The following is a 20,741-nucleotide window of genomic DNA, read 5'->3' as shown; positions in this document are numbered from 1 at the left end:
TTTCATTTTTGCTCATACAAACTAGAACAAACACTATATTCTCCCCATGTCTTTATACTGTCTATACCTCTGGGAATCCATGGCCATCTTCCCTTGGGGGTTGTGCAACCTTTGCTTGACACACAAATGCCTCCACGCTGTTTGCTCTGTTGCTCTTATCCAAGCAAAACTGGTGACAGAAGCTATTCCATTAAAGCAAGAATGCTCTGCTCCCCAGAGACTAGAGGACAAGATATTATTTCCCTGGATATCCCCCACTTCCTACTTCCTCAGCAGGAATCCTCAAGGAAGGTGAACTGTTGATAGCCAATTACCTTCATTTTTGGATCCACTGTGAAAGGCAGCAAGATGACCAACTCACACTGTGGGCTGCAACTAGTATCAATTAAAGACACAGGAGACTCTTATTCTATACTTATCATGGCAGCTTCAAGATTGCCTAAGACCTGCTGACTTTTAATTGAATCATTTCCCAGCAAAGCTGAGACATCCATTTGTAGAACATAGTGTGTGCTAAAAATCCTTTGGTGCCATAATAATCAGAGGTGTTTAGATGCACCCTAGAGTAAAACTCCCAGAATGAAGCACACATTTGATGAAGATAATGTAGGCAGAGGATTAGAAAGCTGTATGCTTTGTGCATTTCTCAGGAATGCATAAAAATATCCTTGTGTAAAGAAAGGCAAGAGAAGGAGAAAGTCACATTTATCTGCATGTGTATTCAGATTAATGAAATAAGCAGCTCATGCTCAGCATGCTTCTAGCCTGATACTCAGCTGGAGCTACACACACCAAGAGGAACTGTAGACCACTGAAGTAAAAAAAACTTTTTCCTTTATTTCACTGAGGCCTGGAATTTTGCCAAAGAAAATTCTTACTGCAGAGAATCAGGGTGTATGACATTATCATTCTCACACATAAAACCGCAGCATTACATTTACTTACCCAAATCCTGAGAATCAATCCTTGCACCTGGCTGTTTAAATGGATGTACTATTTTTATCTCCACTGGTGGGAAAAATGATGGCTTCAGGCTAATTGTGACTACAACTTTTCCAGTATATTTGTTGGCTCTCCATATCATGCCGGACTTCAAGTCTGAGTAGTACAGGTGCTCAGCAAAAAGAGACATACCAAGCAATTGATGTCTACAACAAGAGAAGATAATGAAGTGGCACGTTACCTGATCCCTATATATTTACTCACTCAAACATATTGGTTTATATATATTTATATATATATATATATATATGTATGTATGTATACGCACACTATATTATCTTCTATATATGAGAATCAGAAGAGGTGCAGAGACATTCCCAAAATAATTCAGCAATCATAATCCTGCAAATTTGGAAGAAATAGACACAAAATGGATAAACTGCATTTCTCACAGGGTTAATGATCTACTGTTCAGGACTGACTTCACTGGAAGGCATCACCCTGCTTCTGGTGAACCCAGCAACCAAAATGGAAATTTGGTTTATTGAAGGATGTAGGTCAGACAAGCTCCACCATTTCCCAATATCCAGTGCCTCCTCTGACAATTCAGACTGTCTGAGGAAATCAGGGTGGAGATGAAGTGGTAGGAGTAGGGAATTCCTAAAATCCATTTTCTGTTGCTTCTCCTATCTCAGGAACGTAGTTTTCATTCACTGGTCAGTTATAGCAGCTAGCAGAAATCACAAAAGGACCAAGTTTTAAATAAGAGAGAGAGCAGAAAAAATACTGAAAGAGGTATTTTTGTCTTCCACTTTCCAGCACATAATCCAGGTGGAAAACTAAGAATCCAGATCATCCAGTCCAAAGGATTAATGCCCCAGTGAACAACAACCAGCTCAAGGGAGAAATGGAAAAAAAGTAAGGAAAAATCCAGTGTTACTACGGGCAGTGTAGGGAGAAGCCACCTTTGTGTTCATCATATGCAAATGATGTGCCACATATTTAAATCAGCAGGCCAGAAAAACTGTGTATTTTTCTCAGTTTTGTGTTGGAAATCCCTTTTCCACACATGGTGACCCAATCATACTGAAAGACACTTCAGTGACAACCTTTTCCTGATCCCCTCACTGGCCCCATGACCACCACCGGGTTCCTGTACCCCTGCACGTCATGAAGGCCAAAAGCTCAGTGGTCTAAGAGCCCCCCCAGCCATGCTTAGCCCTGGCACTGGGGAACAATTCTCTTGCACAGTACAGTTTTCACCACATCTGCTGATGCTTCTTGGAGAGCCTGAGCACAGGGCCAAGCCTCCCCACCCAGCAGCTAAGGAGGACAACAGGCTTAGATGAGGATGGAGTTCAGTCTCTTGAGCACAGCTCAGACACCTGAGCTCACCCACTGTGACCTTGGGTAAATCATTTAATCTCTCCTTTTGGCTCCCCTATCTGTAGAAAAAGGTCACTAATAAACACTTAGGGAGGAATTCTAAGGATTAATTAGTTATCATTTGCTAAAAGTTTGGGAGATGGAGAGTACTGAGTGGCAGTATTATCCTTACAACAGTGATACTTTTCCATTTTCCTATCTTTAATGTTCTATTTACAGTCACAGGCCATTTGCACTACATTTTATACTCTTCATGTTGTCAACTGACCCAATAAAAGGGAGAATGAGGAAGAGAGCTTAACTGCATCCCTGAAATGAGTGTTTTATTTCTGACAAGCTGAGGAAAACTCACCGGACAGAACTCCTGAGGAAACGAACAGCCCCACCATCATAGTCACATGATCCAATATGGGAAATCTCTTTTCCGTGGTCATGTTGGATCCAGTAGAGCCTTGTGTCAACAAAATCTAGTGAGATGGCCTTTATTTTCTCTGTGGTTTTTAAAATATTTATCATATCACTTCCACTGAGGGACACTCGGTGTATGCTGGAAACTGTACCATCTGAAGATACAAATAACAGCCTGCAGGCAAGAGAGGCGTGTTTAAAGAACAAAACAAAACAAAAAACCCCACAACAAACAAACCTCACGTTTGCAAAATCACATCACAGCTACACATGCTTTATTTAGTTATTTAGTTGCTCCTGTATACAACATTTCTCAGTATGGCTCTAGAACTACTGGTACTGCTGGGGATCCCAGAAACCAGTATTACTGGAGGTACTAGCAATTTCCCTCAAGTAGGTCAAGCAGGAATCAGCCCAGCTTAACCACAAAGCACTATTGTCTGTCTCTCTGCTCTGTTCAGCCGTGCAGTCAGACAAGGAAACTGGAATAATTTCTCAGATCTACGGGGAGCTTCTGCAAACTTGAGGAAAGGCAGGTCTTTGAGGCAGATCTGCATTGCCCTCTGCCTTTGGGAAGGAATTTATCTCCAGAATTTCTAGTTGAACACGCCACTTAAGTGATGAACTTAGAAACGCCATTTCTGCTATAGTTCTCATTAATATCTTCCTGCTGGTTATGGCAGCCAGACTATGCTGTTATTAAACGAAGACAGTCAAAACACAGCTCCAATATTCAAACCAGTTATGCACTGAACTACTTGCATGCCAGGTTATTCATGGATCAGAATCCAGATTTACTGATGTGATTAAGAGAAAGAGCAGTTCTTCCAAAATAGTAAGTTATCCCTAATCTACATATATTTTATTTGTCAATGTTTGGGTTTAGTTCTTTCCTTGGGTTACTTATGGACAAAAATTCCAAGAAGAATCATTATTTTGACCTGTCATCACAGAAGTGCAGGGTTTATATGTACAAGATCATGTAGCATAAAGTCACCTTTTCGGGATTATGTTAATAATTTGTTAAAGGCCCCAAATGTCTTAGGTATCACTGGCAAGGGACTGTACTAAACCAGTAGAAAGACTCAGCCTCTGCCTCACAGCTTTTCCTCACTGTTACACAGTCTACAGTAATCATGAGTGTTGGTGTATAGGCAAAAACACGTTTCCAGAAGGACAGCCAAATTTTATTCTTCATTTTTAAAAAGTTATTAATATTTACTTGCCTTTCGCTGGTATACCTGTTATTCAAGAAATGTCACTACTCTCAAACTCCAGACAAATGTGAGGATTCGCTTTTTACACACAAGGAAACTAAGAAACAAAGGAAGTTATAGTCTATGCCCAGACTTTGCAAATCATTGTAGGGATAGAATATGATACGAACAGAAAGACAGAAGAAAAACTATGATTAGATACCACCCTGAGTAATTGCCAGCCTTTACTGTATTTTCCTTCTATTTTTCTTCACACTAAAACCTAATTTTTTGGCATTTCTGAACACCATTAAAAATTCAAAGTAATCTATTGCAATAGTTATATTACTGCTTCTAAAAAAATCCTATCACTGCTAATATCCAGGCACATACTATGGGAAAAACTCTGTTATTAGGGTATCACATCAACCTTCATTACTTAAGAGTTGCACTTGTTCAGAGGAAGACATTGTTAATGTCAGATTTAGTCCATGTGCATGTATTTATGCCTGTGCATGTAAACATACTGGGGGTTTTGATTCACTTCACATTAAAAATAGAGCCCTCAAGAGTTTTCATACAAGCAAATTGCCATAAAAGTTAGGACATAAAAATTATGTTAGACTTCTTGGAGTCTAGTTTCTTTACACTTTTTTAGTGGCTTAATGGCCTTGCTCTAAGCACATGACTACAGCTTTTAGGCACAGTGAAGCACACCTAGGTGAATATCCACACTTGAGTCTCCCCAAACTTTCCCATACATTCAGCAAACACATCCCTACATTGCCATTTGTAAGATGCGTTTCAAAGGCATTTGAGATTGGGTCTGAGGAATTGTGAATATCTCCAAGACTGATAAAAGCTACATTGAAAAGGAAATCAGGGAAAAAAATGCACAGGCTAGTGTCCAGGCCATGAACCCCACTGAGATGGCAAAACTCCAGAGAATATTAGCAATGCTGCTGTCACCATAAGATTGGTTTATGTACAAATTTACTAGGAAAGGACACATGAGCCTTAATATTAAAGTAGTTTCACACACTGCTGAGCAACTTTAATGCAAATCAAAACTGGAGGCAAGGACATGCTCTTGCTAAGCAAAACAGGAGCATTTCAAAGTCTGCTCAAGCTTCTTTTTTCGTGACTTTAATGCAAGAGTTTTTTGTGTAAAGAGAAGTTAGCAGACCACTGTGGTGGTAATTCATAGAGGTAACCCTTGAGGAGCCAGGCCTCTCATGCGAGCATGGTTCTCAATGTAAATGACTTGAAGCTGAAAGGAGCATTTCTATGAAGGCCAAACTACCAGTGATGCTAAGCAGCAGCAGTAGATTCACAACCAATATTCAGAGACACGGGTAAAGAAACAAGGGAAACAGCAGCAAACTGTCAGTTCAGCCTTTTTTTTTTCTAAAACATACCAATTTATATTCTAAGTGTGGCTGGGTTTGGAGCACAAGGGGCTCCCAGCATTTGCAGGCACCATTCCCTTTGCCTCTCCAATACTGTTTTCCTACCCAGAAACTTTGCTGAAAGAGCAAAGTTTGTTTTAGAAAGGATGTGAGAAATAAATTCTTTACTGTGAGGATGGTGAGGCACTGGAATAGGTCGCCCAGAGAAGTTGTAGATGCCCCAGCTCTGGAATTGTTCAAGAAAGGTCAGATGGGGCTTTGTGCAACCTGATCAAGTGGAAGGTCTCCCTACCCGTGGTGGGTGGGTTGGAACTGGATGATCTTTATAGTCTCTTCTAATCCATTTATATGATTACATGAAACCACAGTCATAGTACTTTACATATTTGGAGTCCATTTCAATGAAATTACGAACCCATTTAAAATTACCTTTGTTCAGCATCAACGGTAATCCTTGTGGGACGACCAACAGCTCTTAGAAGAACTCGGCGTTTCTTCCCATTCATGTCTGTTGCTTCTACGGTTCCCTTCTGTCTGTTGGCCCAGAGAATGTCTTGATTTATCCAGTCAATAGCAAACCCTGAAATGCCTTTGTCTACGTAACATAGTCTCTGTAAGCAAGATAAAAAGAGTTGACAAGAAGAATCCTGATGACTGCTCTAAACTTGGCTTTCGTTACAGGGAATAGAATACCCAATTGAAACTTTCCAGCTCATTCCTTTGCCTGCTTCATTTTTTTTTCAGACCTGTAGCTATTTCTCTTTCTTTTTCTTCCATCACTTTCATTTGGTCTTTGTACTTACACATACCTCCTCTGAACTGAGTGACTCCCTGCAAAAGGAGAAACTGTTCTGCACAAGAAATACACTGGATTTATATTTAGCTACAACTTTTTGCATTTGACACACTGTGAAGCACCCAGGCCTGTACTGTTACAGATGGAAGTCTCCTAACACACTGTTACAGAACTATGATCCTTCAAAATCAGTGAAAATGCATCAGTGAAAACTCCACATGGGTAAATGATCCTGGCAATCTCTCTCAAACGAAAGAACGCTCTCACAGAAATGAAGTTCAGCCAAAACAGCCTGTCTACCCTTTTTAATCAGCCACATGCAATGAACTGCAGAGCTTTTTTCTGTGCTAAAAGCAGTTATGCAACCATTGAAGTCAATAAAAGGTTAGAGAAAAAATGAGTAGGAATTTGAGTACATTCTTCTCGTAGCATTTGTGTCAGCTTCTGTTACAACAATCTTGAAGACAAAGTTGTAATGCCAGAGATTAATCTATAACTGATACAAACATTATTGTCTACAAAGCCTTCGTTTGTCTGAATTTCCTATCCTTCATTTTTAATTCCCCTTTACTTGGTCCACAGAAATGTACGTGGATACCAGTAAAAGAGCCTGGACTCAGGATCAGAACTATTACAGCAGCAAAAGTAAAGCGCTAATCGATGAACAGTAACAGCAGAATTGTACCCAAAGAGCAGATGGTTTCCACAGAGGGGTTTGCACCTATTAACTTGGAGAATTCCAAAGAACTGATTACACTACCTCTCGTTTTGTGTCATTTAGGTGAATTCTTTGAAGTAGTCGCCTTTCAGAGTCTACCCAATACACTTTCTCTTCTATATAGTGGAAATCCATAAGGGTTGATGGACCAGTATCCGCAACCAATCTTTCATGATTGGTCCCTTCAGTGTCAATTCTAAAGATGGCATTTCCGTGGCTAAAAAGTAAGAATGGTGCTGGGTCTGGTGTGGAGAAAACAAAATGAGACCAATTAATTGATAATCATTGCATTTTTGCTGCATTGAGTTCTCATTAGTAGTATACAAGTCAAAGAGAAAGTTCAGGATATAGTGGTCTTATTTCTTAATGATAACTTTCTAGGTGTACCACAGAGAACCAGTAAGATATAGTTGTAATGGTCCTTTCACATTTAATGCTGAAAATTATAGCAAAAATCTGAGTTAGGAAACTGAGACTGCAATGGTTGTTATCACTACTCCCAAATCCTACAGCCCAGTCAGAGGTCAGAACAACTGCTGCATGCTTGCCAGCTGAGGTTGAAAGAAGTTTGCCATGGATGTGTCTCCTAGTTGAAGACCACTTCAAACTATTGAGCCATAGCAAGAATTTATCACAGAGAGCTATGCTGGGGTCTCCCTTTAACTATCCAAAATGGGAAATAGAATATCCCAAGACAGGGAAAAAGAAGAAGCTGGAGACTGGGAAGGTTTCTTGTGCTGCAGAAGGCTGAAGGAAAACAAAAGACCTGTACTTAAAACTCCTACAGCTCAAAAGCCACAACTTCTTCCAGACAAAAACTGTATTTGTACTGGGCGAAGGGTAAGAGTATAGCAGTACCTGAACATAAAATGTGTTAAAATCAAAGGTGTTCCAATTATGTCCCAAACTGTAGAAAACAAGTTAAGGCTGAAAGTGATGAGCAGCTGATGGTCCCAAATAACCTTGATGCAGCCTTAAAACCAGGTGATAAGTATGGAAGTACAATTAGTAGGGCATAATGATTGGGGCTGCTCCAGTTTTATCAAGTCCTCTTTGTTATTTTTAGGGTATCACTGTAGAGCACAATTAAGATTGCCCAAGGAGCCTTAACTACATTTCCAAACCACAAGGGTTTTCATTTAGGCTATTTGAATATTATGGCTGTCTGTCAAGCGCATAAAGGAAAGGAGTTCTTACGTAACCAACACACTTTAACTTTCATTTTAAAAATAAACATGGGTTTGCTGTTTGCATTTGGATTTGTTTATATATATATATATTTGTGGGCATTAACTCTATTCTTTAATTTACCACTAAAAAAACCCCAAAACATAAATCCCATTTGTGTTAGTAATGGTGGGGATTTATAACATGGTTGCCTGAAACAACAGATTCTGACATATGAATAGTGCTCTAACCAAATTATTTTGAAATGCAGTTATTGATGTAGATCCAACAGAATAACAGCTTTCAAGCCTGTATAATCAGCAGCTGAATTATTCTGCACTGAAGAAGCAACTCTCCATTTATCAAGAATGGATGCCATTAAAGACGCACTACCACCAGTTTTCTTACACATATACTTCTGAAAATTAAATTGGTTTTATTGACAAGGTTCACATCTTTTTTTAACTAAATATCTTTGCTATTAGCATGATACCCAAGGCTTCAAACTCAACAAAAAGCACTTCTAAAAATTTTAGACAGGTGCTCCACCTTCATCATAGTTGCAAGGTTAATTTTCCACTCAAAGCAGAAGAATGAGACAAATTTTGATTTCCCAACATGAAGAAAGTTCTGATGAGCACCCAAGATGTAATTTTGTCCTGTTCACAGGGAAGATGGCAAGATGGCCAGAACACTGTTTCTGTACTAACAGAATGTTTTGTATCTCAAGTTTTAAAGCCATCACCTAATTATAGCAGCCACTTACAAGATTTTAATTACTCCCTTTTCCTGCTGCTACTTGCACTGAGCAACCCCATGTGAGCATATTTGAACAATGAAGACTTGCTTCATGTAAATGGCAAATGAATGCTGAAGAGTAGCCAGGCTGATTTATCTAAGGGATTTGACAGCTACCACCTGCATTTTTGCCAATTTGTTGACCAAGACTATTTATACACTTTGGTTTTGTCCTTTCCACTCTCTGAGTTTCCTACCAGGTGCCTGTGAATGAGGACTCTAAATGGAACAGGAACTGAACAAATCTAACTTTTACTGCAGAGGCACCAGTCAGATTTGGGACTCAGTTTTGTCAGGGGATTAACTACCAGGCAAACCGTATCTGCACCAAAGATCTTCCTGTCTTGAAAACTTGAGGGTATTTAACCTAGTGCATCCCCCACAGAAGGGTTTATACCTGACAAAGATTCCATATCCATCACGGTAGCTCTATCAGTCCCTTTCTACAGTTACTATAAATGTTAGTAATAACATGCTAAAAAGTTGTAGTACTCCAGTATGAAGGTAAGATTGTTCTTTGAAAGATACCTGTGCAAAACTTGCTGGGAAGCAACATGTTTGTTTTCACTTCAGTTCAGAAGTGGAAAGTTTGCAAAGGAACTAGGCATTTGTAGGCAGGACCAGAAAAAATCCAGACTGGGTCTTTGTGAGTTACATTTTGCTGATAATTATGAGATTCTAGGGGGGCTGGTCTAAAGTAATTGCGTTGGTGGCAATTTGGGATCTATACAGAATGCTTTTGGTTATGTTCGTGGTCCCAAAGGCTGCATGCATAGCGACTCAAGTACATCTCCTACTTCTCGGGTCAGAAACATGCCTTGTCACATCCCATCTCTGCGTTAGCAAGGGCCCCAGGTAAATACTAGTCAAAAAAAATCCAACTTGAGGTACTGGATCAGAAGGAAGCTATGGTGTATCCCAGACAGAAACCAAAGCCAGGCATTCAGAATTCGAAGTGGAGAGGTGAGAGATGAGCTTCAGAGCACTTCCACCTCATACTCTAGATGCAATATAGGGTTAAGCCAATCAATAAAATCCAACTCTATTTTTTTCCCCTGGATAGCGTCAGTTGAGGACAAAATGAAGGTTAACCAAAGGCTGCAACTGTGAATATTTTCCTCTTAAAAAAGCTAAAAACTTTGAAATTTAAATGCATCTCCCATACTTAAAAATCAATTTATATACTCAGGACAGAGGAAATGAGAGAAATAACTCACAGAAGCACTCAAGTCTTTTAACTGCTAATGGATGAAACAAAAAATGTGGGCCTCCTCCTTCTAATTTTACCGCACTGTCCCTAGAACCTAAACATATTGGAATGATATCAAGGCCAAGAGACTGAAAGCAGCAAAGGTAGCAGAATCTTGTGTACTGCCATGTCTTCTTGGAAGTAAGGATGGGATAAGAGAATTTACACTTTTAAACTGGCAGAGAAGGCAAACAGGAGGTAATTGTTTAATTTAGTTTTTTGTTTTCATATATTCATTCATCTTTCCACCACCATAGTTTACATTCTTCACCGTCACTCCTCTGTGGCACCCACTTTTGACTTTGCCACTTACCCACACAGCAGGAGAGGCATTTTTTTTGCCTCTGGTCAGCAAACCAGAGAACACCAGTCACTGACCAGTAGGGACCAGCAGGCATAGTTCACTTTGGGAAGCAATGCTAACTAAATCTCTAAAGCCCTGTTTCAATTATCCAAAACAAAAATCTCCTTACCGTTCACATTGCAAGACCACTTGTCAATACCCAAGGAGTAGCCAGGCAAACAGGAACAGATGTATGACCCTGGAATATTGATACAGGTTTGGCCACAGGTTCCCAGACCACCTTCAAGGCACTCATCAATATCTGAAATAAGTATTTGAAAAAGATCAGGAAAACTCAGCTAGCAACAGTAGCAAAGAACAATACCTTTGACATACTTATCTAATAATAAATCGCCACAAAATTTAGTATCCCATTTTTAAAAAACGAGATGAGGATGGCTGTATTCCTTCATGCATTGGTTTCAGAATTATTTGGACTTTTTAAAATTTATCATTGTCACATTCACAGTGATTTTGGAGGGCATTGTAGTTTTGTTTTGGGGTTTTTTTTACTGTCAAGGGAAATTACCCTTCTCCCTACTATCTGGGCACTCTGGTCTCTAATTACCCAAACACAGCGAACAGACTTGTCTTGATTTGTGTTATTATTTGCTATGCAAATGCTGCTTACAGCTACTTCCTTCTATCTTTATCCCCTTTTCAAAAGTAAAAATTTTGCCAAGAAATTAACAGACTTTGTGAAACAGCAAGGCAGCAAACAGACTGTTACAGCACTGAGTTCAACACTGAGCTCATTTTGGTTTGAGTCAGATCTCAAACAGACATAAAAACCACAAAAATTCCCACAATATTCTGACAGCAACAAGCCCAAACCAAGGCAACAAGCAAATTAATTAGAAACTAGGCTTTTAACTGGTAGGTTAGGCTATAACCTTTTGGATTTGAAAGATATTTGGTGTATTTATGATGTTTTATCAGGACTTGAGGAAGTAACTATTACTTAAGTCCTAAATTAAGGAATCTATTTTTCAAAAGGAAAAAGATTACCACTGAGGAGCGCAGTTTACACTAAGGGGAAAAGAAATTGGCAGTACCATGGATAATTGTCCCACAACATTGAGATAAATTTTAGTTCCTTCTGAAAACAAACACGTCTGATAGTAACTTCCCAAGGTACTTGGCATCTGGTGGTACCATATGGTATATTTCTTGTATACTTTCCTTCTTCAACTACTGTGTGAGCATTGCTCTAAGGAGCAGCTCTTTTCTTGCCCAAGTTCTTTTTGATGTCAGTGGGTTTTGTTCTGTATTTTATCATGTGACTTGGCACATGCAGGAAATAAAGGAACCAACACACTTTGTTTTAAAGCAACACATTTGATTAAGTCACTAAAGGACATGGATTCACAACCAAAACTAGGTCTGTGTGTATCATGTGAGAATTCCCTTAGTTTAAAGAAGGGAACCTTAACTACAAGGAACAGCAATTTAGCTAACTCCTAAAAGACTTTGAAAGAAACTTTCTCAGTAACTTAGGAAGAGCTAAGTAACCAGATCTCTGATATCCCATGGTTCTGGGAACCAGTCTCCTTAACTGCTTTTAGAAATTATGTGTAGCAGAAGTGTTCCAAGGCGTTTTTTCTGTGTCCAAGTATCAAAGGTGTTTAAAAAGAATGCCAATTCTTTACGGCCGCCTAACATGTCTGTATAGACTAGAGAAAGCTTCCTTATTGTTTACAGAGTTTTCCCACAAGTTCATGTTCCGAAGAGCAGAAGAGCTAATTTGACAATGTATGAAATGTAATCAGAGCACATGCAACGGATTTCTGTTTAACAGATTACAAAGGTAAAGCAGAAGTATTTTCAGCAACGTAATTCCATCAAGGACTCTAATTCCAACCCACACTTTTCTTCAAAAAATCAGCTTTCAAGAGCATATTTTCCCACATGTACTAGGATTGTACATTCCATTCTTCACAGCATTAAAAGAGAAACTCTTAAAAATCCGCTCTAGGAAGGTTTTACTGGCTTAGAAGTGTATTAATGGGCTCCAGGTCACCACTAAAACTAGATACTCCTGGAAAACACTGCCTGGATGTCACTGACGCTAAAGGGCTCTTTGATAGCCCAAAAGGGAGGGCTTTGGAGACCTCAGGTCCTTGTCCAGCTGCTGTCAGTGTCAGACATGACCACTGTTTGACACTATCTCCCCAATGCACTGGTTTTTAAATCAAGTAACTGAACAATTAAGCTGGACACAACCTGATCCAGCCACCAGCACCACAGCAGGTGTGAGACTCTGTTGATAATGTAGTTTATGTTTGTCAATATACTTTTATGACAGTAGTAGCTTGCTAAATGAACCTGATGCTATTTCTCTGTGGAAATCACAAGTATGGGTGAAAAAGGCAGCTGTGTAGATACAGGATTGTTAAAGAGAGAGGTTGTTTGATTAAGCAGTGTGAAGCACTGCTGAGCTATTATTCGACCACTATAAAGAGCACATAAAATAAGAATAAAAAAGATAGGCCTGGCCTGTAGATTGGATCTAAAAGACTGCTTTCTCTGAGAAGGACTTGTGTTCATACTGGACAGAAAGCTGACCTCTTAGCATGTTACTGGGTAAGAAAATTCAAATCACAACACAGAATAAAATAATGACTGTGAGGAAAAGATTTGCTTCTCTATATGGCAGTGGTCAGACTGTTTGTATTTCTCAGATAAAGGTTGGCATGCTGTTTGTATTTCTCAGATAAAGGTTGTTAAAGGACCAGGAAAAATTAGGAAGTGTATACAGCAAGGATAGAAAGCCTGATTTGACAGCAAAGAAAAGTGCCTTTCTGTGAGAAAATTAAACAGCTCAGAATGCTTAGATTATCAGAAAGAAGCTTGTAAGAAGGACTGAGCACCACAAATTAATACCTTCACAAAGAAAAAGTAGTAGATTTTCTAAAAGACACTATAATCTTTTCCAGGAGCAGTTTAACAAGGGCTGATATATGACAATTGAAGCCAGGGAATTCAAATTCAGGCATTAAATTCACATTTTAACAGGAAGGGTGAATCACTAAGGGAACTAGCTACCGAGGCATGAAGGGCATGAAAAACATCAGTGAATATTCTAAAGTCAAGGTCATACTGGGAAGACATGCTTTAACCAAGCACAGGTTACTGAGCAACATACCAAGGTAAAAGGGCAATGACCCTTTATTTCCAGGGTAGATTTTCCAGCTTTATATGAGGGTAAAAACTGACTTTCCAAGAACAAGAACACCGACTGGTCAGGCTACAGGAAGTTGCACTCTTTCCCCAGTAATTGCACTTGAAGAGAAGATTTCAGGGTTATCATCCTGTCCATTTTCATCACCACCAAAATTCACATAGTATAGCAAATCCCACACGGACTGTAAAGCAAGCCATGGCTTCAGCTGAAGAATGGCTCTCATGGAAGAAACACTGCCCAACAAAAGAGCAGGGGCACAGTGGCCACAGGCAGCTTGGCCACTGGAGAGTGCCCTTCCAGCAGTAAGCAGGAAGAGGCCAGAGACACAATGCTATTGTGAAACAGGCCACAGCACTGAATGTTTGGCTCTTATGGCATTAACAGTGGAAGAGGATCCTATGCTTAAAACCCTCTCTTCTTTGTTTTAAGTAAAAAAAAAAAAAAAGTCCAACCAAAAAACCCAAATCGAACAAACCAATCAACCAATCAAATCACCAACCCGAAAACAAAACAAACAAATGAAAAAAGCTGGTTTTTAAGGTTTAGGAGAGCTCATCACAAAACCATCCATCAGGTGTAACGAGCACTGCCTTCATCTGCACTTTTAGTGCCAAAGGAAAGCGTGGAGTTGCATCCTGTTGTAGCTGTTTTACGTGTCCCGGCAACCACATCCCCCAGTGGGAACTTTACCCTGTGAAAGAAATCAGCTTAGTGAACACAAAAGCTGTCTGCAGTGCCCTGACAGCCAGCCCTGAAAGGAAGAATGAGCTTCTGCTTAGTTCTCAAAGACTTCTTTATGCAAAAAAATGCCTTGAGAATCAGCAAAAACGATGAATCATGTCATCACGATGTTGGCAGCTTTCAATGACTTTGCATACAAATATACTACTTTATTGAGAGTCCTGAGAAAGGCTCTGGTTGCAGAATGTTGAAGCATTAGTATGCCTGGCAGGGACACAGAGAAACCACAGTGAGCCAGAACCTGAATTTCATTATGGCCCCAAATACATACATTGTATACATAAAGTGTACGTGCAGATACATACACTCAAATAACCTCATGCAAACATAGTTCCTGTTCAGCTGGACTTTTGATTAATTCAATCCGCTGTATTCAGCCACCACCATAATCTTTTCAACAAGGTTGAACATGAAATTTCATCTGGCTGACAAAGAAAGCAGCCCATCGCTTTTATCTCTTTTGTTTAAAGCATCCAGCTCCAAGAACAGAAGATAGCTAGAAATGGAAAAAACACCCCAGCTGTCAGCAGGCCACAGTGAAATAGATGATGCACAATTCAGTATCTTTTCTGTCCAATTTTAAATGAGGCTTAAAATACAACCTGATCACTCACAATTTTTGAGAGGAGAGAGTTTGTGAAATGCTCACGTTCTATGATAAGAAATACAATCTGAATACAATGAGAAGGTTACCAGTCCTGGTGTCTTCCATCCCAGAGCCACAGAGATGATCATTCACAGATATGACAGCAAGTGTGAACATATGATTTATCAAGTATAACATAGAATCAAATTTAGGATTGAAATACAATTAAGAAACCAGTTGTAGACATCTTGAAGAAAAAGGTCAAAAAAGATCCCCAGGAACTACAATATCTTTTATTCTTCCTTTCTGGACTCAGATCTCAAGTGTTTCCTCACTAGAATGGAAAACAAAACCCTATCTTTGAAAAAATTCTATGTGAAATAAAGTCTATGTGTTAATTAGTAACTACAAAATGGACCTCTACTACCTGGATCATGCAACTTTCAATGTATTATTACTGGCTTGCCTTTCAAAGATGAAAGTCATGAGGCATCATCAAATACTGTCATCCAGCTCCTTTTAAAATCAGATTTCAAATTAGATCCTAAAAAGTAGTCAGTTTTTAGAAACAGAACACAAAATTAATAACTGCTATTTTACACTGAGCAAAACAATGAGTTTTTCAATATTAGTCACTGGCTTGGGAGTCTGCCCTGTAACCCTCTTTAGGATTAAGTATCATGGGATGTGTGATGCCATTTCTGTAGTCTCTTGTAACATATTTGCCTCCTTCCTGTTTTGATCCAAGTTTTTACAGCTGAAGATAGTATTTGTCCACATTCAGCTGAATCCAGCTGAATGTGAATCTTCTCATGAATTGGTCTGTGGCTTCAGACCCATGTTGAAGAATTCCTGCCTACTATTTGCTAAAAATATTTACAAGCTTCTTTCCCCAAGTCAGTATAATAAGAAGTGAGCTAGCTGGAAGACAGCTACTGAAAGCAAGGAAAAAACACACCTCAACTACAGCTCCAGTGCTCTGTGGTAGGAGAGAGGTGAACAGAAAGGAAGCAAAGTGTAAAGCCTGACACACAGAAAGAAGCATCTGGCCAAAAGAGCTGACCTAGATAGCTGCAGTTGTCAACTTCAACTGCAGGCTGTAGCTCTGTAGGAATGTGCAGCATGTTAGCCCTGAAGAAGTGACAAGGGCTGAGCAGTTAATGTCAGAATCTGGCAGAGATGTGCTGAGTTTAAGAACCTATGATTAGGCAAAACTTCAATAATGTGGGGTTTGTTTTGCCTTCTTCCAAGACTTTTTTACAATACTGTTGGGTATCTTAAAAATTACTATCTTTCTTCATTTTTAAAACTTACAAAGTGAGTATTTAAAGTCAGTCCTGAAACCAAAGTACACCTCCAGTCTTGCAGTATCCAGAAGATAATATATTTACCTAGGGTAGCCCAAGACTAACAGGCATTAATCTCTACTCTAAAATTGGTAATTCGAGGGGCTGCCCTAGGCGCTGCTCCAGACAAACATGTGGAAAACGTTTTCAGTCTTGAGTAGGGAAAGGATTATACAGCGTGGGAGAATAAAAAATACTGTTGTTAACGTGGTGTTTCAGGAGGACACAGGAAACTGATTCCAACAGACATAGGCCCATCCTCTGGTGTCCCATGTATGTTTACGTTGTCAAATGTGTTACAAATCAAAGCTCTCCTGGGACCAAATATGCACATGTTTTTTCTTTGTAGGAATAATAGCTCCTTTGGAGGCCAGACCAGTTTTCTTCAGAGGTAGAAGGTTCTATGTTTCCACTGGGGTTTAAGAAAGATGAGTTATTAAAGGTGACTGAGTCCACAGTCCTCACAGCATCTTAAAATAAGTTATTAATTCAAGATGGCATGTCAAAAATTGCAGAAGTGCCTCCAATTCTGCCATAACTTGTCAATACATCAATGCATTCATTCATCAGACTAGTTTTGCTCTGACCTTGTGATCTCTTCTCCCACACTTTCTTTCCTACAAGCTTTGCTCTTTTGGGACTAACAGCCCCTCAGAAAGGCCTCTTCTCTCTTGTCATACCAAGTCAGGATTCAAATAATTTCTCTAAAAATAACTGTATAAAATTATGTGAGACATTTAGGGCTAGATTTCATTATAATTCCACAGGATGAGGAGGCCTTTGATCTTTGAATATCCATAGAAATAAAAGGAACTAATTAAGGAGTGAGCTATTTAGCAACGTAAGAAGAAGATGACCTAGACCTTCGTCAGAAGCGGCAGGGTGGAAAACAGATCTAGAAAAACCTACACACATTCTGGCAAGCATCACTTGTAAGAGCTCACTAACAAAGAGCAGACACCTTCTCAGTTCAGGGGAGTCCTTATGGCTGGCAGGTTGCCACCACAGCCTCAGATGTTTAAGAGCATTTTACAATTGGTGTATCTATTACAGCTCGCCAAGAATGGTCGCCAAGCCATGATTCAGCTTGCTGTCATTGTTCACAGTTCAATGGTATGAATCATGTCTCCCACTCACCCCTTTTATCCCCAGTATTACCTTCAAAGCCTGCCTCCAGCTTCCTGCCACTTGCTTCCACCGCACCCTCTGTCTCACATAATGACTGAACTAGAATATCACATGTCCAGTCCTGGTCAGAACACCAGTTGTGCATCCAGTACACAGAGGAAGGAGACAGGGAAATCCCTTACACTGAAGCATCCTTCAGTCTTACATTTCATGTCAAAACTTCATCTTTGCTTAATCCCCTGTAATCCAGTGGTCGGTAATTGAAAAATCACCGTAATGCATCGCATTTTTTACTTATTTTATGTCATATGGAATTGCTCAGAGTATGTCACAGTAACATCAGCTCTTATGCAGAAGATTTCTTCTGCTGCTATTTCTTGGAGATTTTGCTGAGGCACTAGCCAATCTGTTTCAGTGTTTTATCTAGAGCCCTCCATTCATACAGCAGCTGATTTTCAACAGAAAAGACTTAATGCAGGGCAGGTTACGTCTTCATTAATGGAAGAGCAATATGCATCAATATGCAAAATATGTCCACTAGGAAAAAAAAATCTTTGCAGCCTTTTGCATGTTAGTATTTAGAGTGGGGTTTTGACTCATTAAACAACAGCCAAGCAATTCCCTTCATCTCAGTAGGATTCCCCCATTATACACAAGCTCTTAATTGAGCTACCCAGTAATGCAGAAGCCATAATTAATGAACACCCTAATCAGCTTGTGCAAGCTAAGTACATGTTAGCAAATAGTATGGATCTATAGGAGAGGCTGTGTGAAGTGCAACAGTTGCTAGGGGTATGGCACACACACTGTATGTATTCCAGCCTGGGCTTACAGAGAACCAGGCCTAGGCTGGTCCCAGGGACCAAATGGCCATCAACAGCAGAGAGGGAAGATGATCCCTACAGGGACACCCTCTGGTTTAAGTTGGCCTAAAGGGAGTCCAGTCTGTGCACTTTGAGAGTTCTTTCCAACGTAAAGCAAACATAGTAAGAGGTGGTAATAAGGAGATTAATTTCAGAAGCCTGCTTCTCATTTGAACTGAAGCATCAGGGTTGGAACTCTCTAGGTGTGTTTGTCTCTCAGATAAGCCTTCAGTCAGGTTTACAATTTGTACACAAAAAATGCCCAGCTCCTCCCCCCTCAATATGACAGCATTTGACATGCAGGCTTCTATTTTCCGCTTACGAGATGGTATTTCTTGGCAGAAAGCACAGAGGAAGCACCTGTTATTACATCACTAGAATCATGACGAGAACTGACTCAGGGCCTCTGAAGCCCAAGGAATCTAAGGCAAAAAGAATTAACTCCAAGTATGAGGTCTGTTTGCTTGAATCCTTGCAGAGCATTTCCTCATCTCCTAACTGCAATGCCCACAACTTCATTGGCTCTGGATTTCTTGAAAGAATTGGACCTCACGGTAGCAGGGGAGGGAGAAGGGTTCTGTCATCCTTTTTCTTACACTCTTTAAAGAATTGGAACCTCCATTTTACATGCTCCAGTTCTCTGGAGATGATTACAGTAATGTTAGTGTTGCACATTTCTCCCAGACCTCCCTACGACAGTATTAAGCACACCTGCTATTCATGTATTGTATGAGATGCATTATTAATATGAGCACACTCATCTACATGTAACAGTAAGCATAGAAAAAACAAGTTTTAAATTTATCTAGCCCACATCTAAATATGCACTAGTGCATAATCATTAAAACACTCTTTCTATATGTATATAGAAATAAAAAAACCACACCTATACTCAAACTTTACATATATTGAAGCACCAACACATGCATGCTCATGTACTGAAACTATGGAGACACTAAAGCTGTGGCAAGGAGTTTTGGTAACTGAAGAACAGTTCATATCTCTTAATGATCATATGAAAATTTATTCTGCTTTCTGCTAGTTAAACGAACAGAAATGTGCTGATTTCTGAAGAAAAAAAAGAGTTATATTCATTTTGAAATGCAACAGACATTGAGAAGCTGACTTATCAGTTCTCCCAGTACAGCACAAAAGCAATCTGCAAAAAAACTCCTTGAAAATTATGAAGTGAAATTAAGAGAATACAAATGTACTTTTCTTAATCTGGGAAAGTTCAGCAACTTACCTATACAAGCAGAGTTTTCAGGCTTTAATCTATATCCATTAGGACAGTTCCAGTGCTGCAGAGCTGAGAGGCTGACAAAACCAATTTTAAAAACCACTGGCAAAAAAGCAACAAGGAAGAGAAACATAATCCTGAGGGGGTTTTTGTGCTGTCACTAGAGAAAAACTAGCTTGTATTCAGTCATATCCAGGACAAGATGAGCATGTGTAATCCCAAAAGGTTTCTGCAATCTGCCACTTTAGACTCAGACATCTTATCACAATTTCAAGTTTTATCTTTGCCTTGCTTTTCTTGTCACTTTAGACCTTACTGTGTCTGACTGCAACCTTGAAGAAATTCCTGGGAGATTTCTTCCCCACACGCATCAGGGCTTTTTCTCTCTCTCTCTCTCTCGTTTCTTTTTTTTTCTTTTGGAAGGCAAGTATGAAATGCCTGACACTCTTGCCACAAATTTAACACAGCTTAAGAGCAATGCTAGCAAGGATCACTGCAAATTTCCTTGCAACAAAGCTGCCGTTAAAATCTTAAAAGCAGAGAATTCAGAAAACTCTTCACCACAGCTCTCAGTGGAGTGCAGGGAGCGAAATCTCCAGGTACCGTCCTTCTCCGAAACACAGTTGTTTTTTACATTCAGACTTGGATGGGCTCCTCTTTTCTTTTTAAAGCTCTGCTTGCCCCACCTCTTCTCTTTTTAGTACCACTTGAGTGAACCCTGTGTTTGCAAATAGTAATGTGGTCAGTTCCTTACTACAGGGAACTGAGCCAGCATGCAGATATCCAGCCACCCATAATAAATACAGTCTCTTTAGAAAAGCAACGCCTCCTGCTTGAGAAGTACCTGCAGCTTGCAGCTAAGTTTTTTTCCACAGAGATTGCAGGCAAGTTTATTTAATTCCTGTTCAATCATGATTAGTCGCATTTCTGTTAATATCGTCCTGTGATTTAACAACAGAAACAAATTTTATCATCAAAACATTTCATGCAAAAATCAGGGAAAAAATCCCTCTGGTTTCTCTGCTATATTTTGACTGAAATTCAAATCACCTTAAGGTTAAGTTCATATCTAGGGCATGTGTTTGCAATTTTGAAATTGAAACTATCTCTCTCAGGTCTGAATTTGGCCCCTATGCATCTACAGGATAATACCTGTTGTTAGAGACTGGGGTAATGATTTCTGAGCCTGCATCACCCACAGATGTTGCAGTCATTTATATGTACACTGGTGCTGCACAAGG

General features: G+C 39.6%; 1 protein-coding gene across 3 annotated transcripts in view; it reads right to left on the bottom strand.

Annotated features, from left to right (window-relative positions):
* EGF (epidermal growth factor) overlaps positions 1-20,206 on the bottom strand; it is a 59,012-nt gene extending 38,806 nt beyond the window's left edge. For 2 of the 3 annotated variants that reach the window (XM_042049803.1, XM_042049804.1), the window contains exons 1-6: positions 19,507-20,206; positions 10,543-10,674; positions 6,898-7,097; positions 5,771-5,952; positions 2,681-2,911; positions 946-1,148 (exon numbers count right to left, since the gene is read on the bottom strand). In XM_042049803.1, coding sequence (XP_041905737.1) covers positions 946-1,148; positions 2,681-2,911; positions 5,771-5,952; positions 6,898-7,097; positions 10,543-10,674; positions 19,507-19,633 — 1,075 coding nt within the window. In that variant the 5' untranslated portion in view covers positions 19,634-20,206. The remainder of the gene's footprint in view (positions 1-945; positions 1,149-2,680; positions 2,912-5,770; positions 5,953-6,897; positions 7,098-10,542; positions 10,675-19,506) is intronic. The other variant, XM_042049802.1, reaches the window with a different exon arrangement.
* Between the last annotated feature and the right edge of the window lie 535 nt (positions 20,207-20,741).

The sequence above is a fragment of the Corvus kubaryi genome, unplaced genomic scaffold, assembly GCF_017639235.1.
Source record: "Corvus kubaryi isolate FWS band 111438036 unplaced genomic scaffold, C.kubaryi_AGA036_p1.0 71, whole genome shotgun sequence".
Taxonomy (NCBI): Eukaryota; Metazoa; Chordata; class Aves; order Passeriformes; family Corvidae; genus Corvus; species Corvus kubaryi.
The sequence above is the reverse complement of the archived record's forward strand: the minus strand, read 5'-3'. Positions and strand labels throughout refer to the sequence as shown.